Source organism: Aptenodytes forsteri, unplaced genomic scaffold, assembly GCF_000699145.1.
Source record: "Aptenodytes forsteri isolate BGI_AS27 unplaced genomic scaffold, ASM69914v1 Scaffold103, whole genome shotgun sequence".
Lineage (NCBI taxonomy): Eukaryota > Metazoa > Chordata > Aves > Sphenisciformes > Spheniscidae > Aptenodytes > Aptenodytes forsteri.
Genome location: NW_008796051.1, coordinates 3,319,122 through 3,324,607, shown reverse-complemented (window position 1 = coordinate 3,324,607; position 5,486 = coordinate 3,319,122). Strand labels below are relative to the sequence as shown.

At 42.2% G+C, this 5,486-nt stretch overlaps 1 protein-coding gene across 1 annotated transcript; it reads left to right on the top strand.

Annotated features, from left to right (window-relative positions):
* The first annotated feature begins 2,566 nt into the window (after positions 1-2,566).
* Positions 2,567-4,871, top strand: LINGO2 (leucine rich repeat and Ig domain containing 2). Its single transcript, XM_009286233.2, has one exon. The coding sequence runs from the start codon at positions 2,567-2,569 to the stop codon at positions 4,385-4,387; it is 1,821 nt and encodes a 606-aa protein (XP_009284508.1). The 3' UTR covers positions 4,388-4,871.
* The last annotated feature ends 615 nt before the right edge of the window (positions 4,872-5,486 follow it).

The window sequence follows — 5,486 nt, the reverse complement described above, 5'->3', positions numbered from 1 at the left end:
TCTTCCACTGAACCTGTTTACTTTGTGCTTCATACTTTAGGTGAATGAGATAGGAAACTAATTCCCTGCGTGCTAGAAGTGTCAGTACGAAAGGGCTAACCTCACAGACTGAGCTCTGAAAGTAAAGATCAGAGCACCCAAAAGCCCCTTTGATCTGAATTCACTGCAAACACCTAACTCACAGACCGCTATCGATTTGCACTTCTAACTTAGTGCCTTATGAAGTGATCTCTGAAAACCTTTGTCACAGCTGGACATAACTAGCAATAGTTACATGCACGACTACAACTTAAGGGGGAAACTAAATTAATCTTAGCAGGTTGTCCTTCTAGGACAAAGTTGACATGTGCTTTTATAGGTCGTATAATAAAGAATAGTCTTCATCCAGGTCCCTAGACTACATCACAAAAGCAGCATGCAATTTGCCTCATATTATTAGTCTCTGCATAGAAGTGTCCGAATGGAAAGAAGAGGCCACATCAGTCAAGACTGAGATTCTTCCACAGAGTTATGAGAGGAGTAATATGTGTACCATTCATTTATGGTCAGTCAAAGAACAAAATTTATATGCAGCTCCAAGAGAATTTATTGTTCACCTAATTAAGTTTTAACAGTCAAAGCATAACAGCTGCTTGTTACTTAGTCCAGTTACAATAATGCTAATGCTTACAATCCAAACCACCCAGTTTCTGTTGAGGATTCTTAATGATACAATCAGATCAGTAGATCCAAGTATCTGCTCTTTTTCTAGCATGTTGAATCCCCACCCCTCTGATCATCCACAGTCTGAGAGGGCAACCCTCCTCTCTCACGTAGGATGATTTGGTGACTTATCACTTCCCACGTTGTTTGCCAGGGGAGTACGGTGTTGATGCAGCAGTTACTGGTGGGACTTTCTTCTTCATCAGTCTGGGGTTTACTCAATATTATTTTTATGTGCTTCAAACAGCTTATTTGCTAAAATAACTGTCTGATAAGAACTTAAATTTAGTTATACTCTATTTGTTGAAATCTATGAATCCTTCTCTGTGTACAGGAGGATTTCTTTTATGATACAATCCACATGACTGCACACAAATGAACAAAATGACTCAAATTTGAGTTGAAACATTCTTCAGCACTAGCCAGATGATTCTCAAGGCCCAAAGGCGCAGCTCAGGCAGTGAATGCCTAGCCATCGGATAATTTTGTCATTATGGGTGGGCAATAGTCATCTGTCCAGACCTGGGAGGAAGTTACAGGCAGGAGTTATGTAAATAATTTTACACCTAGAACTAAAAGGAAGCCCAAATCTAGAAAAGACCTCACAAGGCCTGAGGCACCTTTTAAGGTTTATTAAGGTTATGAAGCCCAACTCTCAATACTACCAGCTGGCCTCATCAAGTTGGCTGTACCACAGGGGTTAAGGCACTTCCATAGTCCTTGCTTGCAGTGTGCCTTACTCTGCAAGCATCTCAGCCACACCTTCCTTTGATGAGCACCTACATTATTCTTTTTTTTCTTCTTCTTCTTTTGAAATGGGTTATTGAGTGTCTTCATTTAGTAGCTACCCTTGAAAAAGTCTCTTGCCTTTGGTGACTAAACCTGTAAAGTACAGCCTTTGGAGAAGGGTCGTTACTTTAATAAAGGTTATCTTGTCTTCTACTATCCTCAGTTTTAACCTGAAGGCAGGAATGAATAAATCTCTTACTAACTGTGATTTCCACAGAATCTGTTTTGCTTGTTTGGACATTGTGCTGCTTAAACACAGCCAGCTCATCTTATCTTGTTTTTCCCTCCCTCAGAGCTAGTTTACATGTCTTGGAAGTACAAAGATGTATTCTATAAACCCTTCTCAGGTCTTTGGTTCTAAAAATCACATAAAATATCTCTGTGCAGTAAAAGCAAAGAATCAATTTGTCCTTAATACAAATTCTAATCAGAGAGTCACCAGTGCTTCCTTCCTCATCTGAGCCATTGCATATGTATATGTGCGAACAAGTTCTGTCTATTTATAGCTGTAATATATGCAATAAATGTTAAAAGAAATCTTTTCATTGTCAAGGAGCTCCTTTTCTTGAAGATAATACATCATTAAGGTTTGCCTTAAAACACTGACGTGAATAGGAAAGGCAAAAACCTAGTTACTTATCATCTTACAGAGGCCCAATGCTGTGAACTTATCACAAACGTGATTAGCCTTATTTGCAGAGTGTATCGTGTTTATCTCTGCATTAGTTATAGCACTGTCTTGTAGAGACCTGCTAAGAGTGAGAAAAGAATGAAACCTAACCTTCTTTACTGTTTGCAGTAGGAAAAGTTTTGTCTCCTTTGATTTCTAGTGGGGAAATGCTGGATAAACAGATCCTTCGACAAGCCCAGTGATAATGAAGGAAAATCTGCTTTTTTGTTGCTCTTGTCACAATATATTTTATTGTTTTGTTTCAAATGAAAACACATGTGCCTGCTTTGAAATAGTACTGTAAAATTGGCAGAGATCTCCTTTTGCTGCAGACTTAACTTCTCCCCTTTCCCATCCTCATCCCCACAGGCCCGTGACGGAGGGTTTGACCGGATCAGTGGAGTCATGCGTCACACAGCTGTATCATGCTGGCAGCCATTCCTGGGTCTGGCTGTGCTGCTAGTCTTCATGGGCCCCACCATAGGCTGCCCAGCCCGCTGTGAATGCTCAGCACAGAACAAGTCTGTCAGCTGTCACCGAAGACGTTTGATGTCCATCCCAGAGGGCATTCCCATTGAGACCAAAATCTTGGACCTCAGCAAGAACCGACTGAAGAGCGTCAACCCTGAGGAATTCACGTCGTACCCTTTGCTGGAGGAGATCGACCTCAGTGACAACATAGTCGCCAATGTGGAGCCTGGAGCCTTTAACAATCTCTTCAACTTGCGCTCCCTGAGGCTGAAAGGAAACCGTCTGAAACTGGTCCCCCTTGGGGTGTTCACTGGGTTGTCAAACTTAACTAAGCTTGATATAAGTGAAAACAAGATTGTCATTTTGCTGGACTACATGTTCCAAGATCTGCACAACCTAAAATCCCTGGAGGTTGGGGACAATGATTTGGTTTATATATCACACAGGGCCTTTAGCGGACTGCTTAGCCTGGAGCAGCTCACCCTGGAGAGATGCAACCTCACAGCTGTACCAACAGAAGCTCTTTCTCACCTCCACAACCTCATCAGTCTGCATCTGAAACAGCTCAACATTAATGCTTTGCCTGCATATGCCTTTAAAAGACTGTTTCGCCTGAAAGACCTAGAGATAGACGCCTGGCCCCTCCTGGACATGCTGCCTGCCAACAGTCTGTATGGTCTCAACCTTACTTCTCTCTCCATCACCAACACCAACCTGTCTGCAGTACCTTACTCTGCTTTTAAACATCTGGTTTACCTGACACATCTAAACCTCTCTTACAACCCTATCAGCACCATTGAAGCAGGCATGCTTTCAGACTTAGTGCGCCTGCAGGAACTCCACATGGTGGGGGCCCAGCTACGTACCATTGAACCACACGCTTTCCAAGGGCTCCGATTCTTACGCGTGCTTAATGTGTCCCAAAACCTGCTAGAAACCCTAGAAGAGAATGTATTCCATTCCCCCAAAAGCCTTGAGGTCCTCTGCATTAACAACAATCCTCTGGCCTGTGACTGCCGTCTCCTTTGGATTTTACAGAGGCAACCCACTTTGCAGTTTGGAGGCCAGCCACCGATGTGTGCTGGCCCAGACAGTGTCAAAGAGAGGTCATTCAAAGACTTTCACAGCACAGCTCTTTCCTTTTACTTCATCTGTAAGAAGCCCAAGATACAAGACAAGAAGTTGCAATACCTGGTAGTGGAGGAAGGGCAGACGGTGCAGTTGATGTGCAATGCTGATGGGGATCCGCAGCCTACCATATCCTGGGTTACCCCACGTCGGAGGCTGATCACAATTAAATCAAACGGAAGAGCCACTGTGCTGGGAGATGGCACCCTGGAGATCCGATTTGCTCAAGACCAGGACACTGGGATCTATGTTTGCATTGCAAGTAACGCAGCTGGGAACGACACTTATTCGGCCTCCCTTACAGTAAAGGGGTTTACTTCAGACCGTTTCCTTTATGCCAACAGGACCCCTATGTATATGACAGACTCCAACGACACAAGTTCCAATGGAACTAATGCGAACACCTTCTCTCTGGACCTTAAGACAATATTGGTGTCCACAGCTATGGGCTGTTTCACATTCCTTGGAGTGGTTTTATTTTGTTTCCTCCTTCTTTTTGTGTGGAGCCGAGGGAAAGGCAAACACAAAACCAGCATTGACCTTGAATATGTCCCTCGCAAAAACAATGGTGCTGTGGTTGAAGGGGAGGTTGCTGGACCACGACGGTTCAATATGAAAATGATTTGATGGTATTCTGCTAGCAGTGCTTTTTCTGTGGCATTAAAACCAATTAAACCAGCCTGGCATGTGGAATTGCTAGGCAGAAGCAGCTTAATGCAGCTGTCACTGTATCAAAAGGTTACATGAAAATGGAAAGACTATTTGTGGTTATACAGCAGAGCCTCCAGACCTTGAGGCAGATATGTCAGGGCCTTTCATAGAACTGGTAAATTGTACTAACTGTTTGCATTGCAAATATTGGCATTCTGGGGATATCAGCAATGAACCGCTGGCTCATGCTCATGGACAATTGTTCAACATTTTCTACCACTACAAAAAGGAAAAGAAAAAAAAAAAGCCTACAGTGTAGGATTTACATACTTAAAGAAAAAGACACATTTGTCTAAAACATACTCTACAGTGAAATTTGTATCTATAGATCTCATTTGGTAAAACCTTGCATCACCCCTTCTAGTTGGTTCAACACCACAAAAAATTGGTAGTTTTTTTTAATCTACATCTATACTGTGTACATTTTAAAGCAATACAAATGAGAGGTTGTGCTTTTAGATATCCACCAATACTGACCCGTGTGATGTCACCCTCCTTTTAACTACCATCTAACCCAAATTAGACTCTTGTAGTTACCAATTAGAAATAACATAAGATATTTTTCTCCTCATGTAGAAGGCCAGAGATGAATAGTTGAGAGCAAAAATGCTCAGCTCTGTTGATCTTCTCTTCATATAAATATAAGGCATGTGCCTAGTTTTGATACAGAATGGAATATTTTTTATAACTGTGATATCACACTGGACCAGTTTACTGTAACATAGCCCTGGATCTCACCCAGGGAAGGCAACCCACTAGACATTGCTGGCATAGAGGAGTTGAGTTCTACCTTGAAGAGAGAGAGCTGGTTTTGTTAGCCCTGATTTTAATTTCAAAGCTACTGTTAAAACGTTAATGTGTACTGGGCAAAAAGAAAGAACGTAACACATTCTGCATACTCCTTGGGAAATATGGTCATCTTTCTATTTTACGAGTAAATTAAAACATACAAAAGCTCTGCTACTAGGAATGAACTCCTCCAATGCCAAGTAAACTACGGTTGTCCATGCATAAT

What these genes read in the sequence shown, in the direction of transcription:
- LINGO2 (XM_009286233.2), top strand. Translation starts at nt 2,567, where the DNA reads ATGCGTCACACAGCTGTATCATGCTGGCAGCCATTCCTGGGTCTGGCT.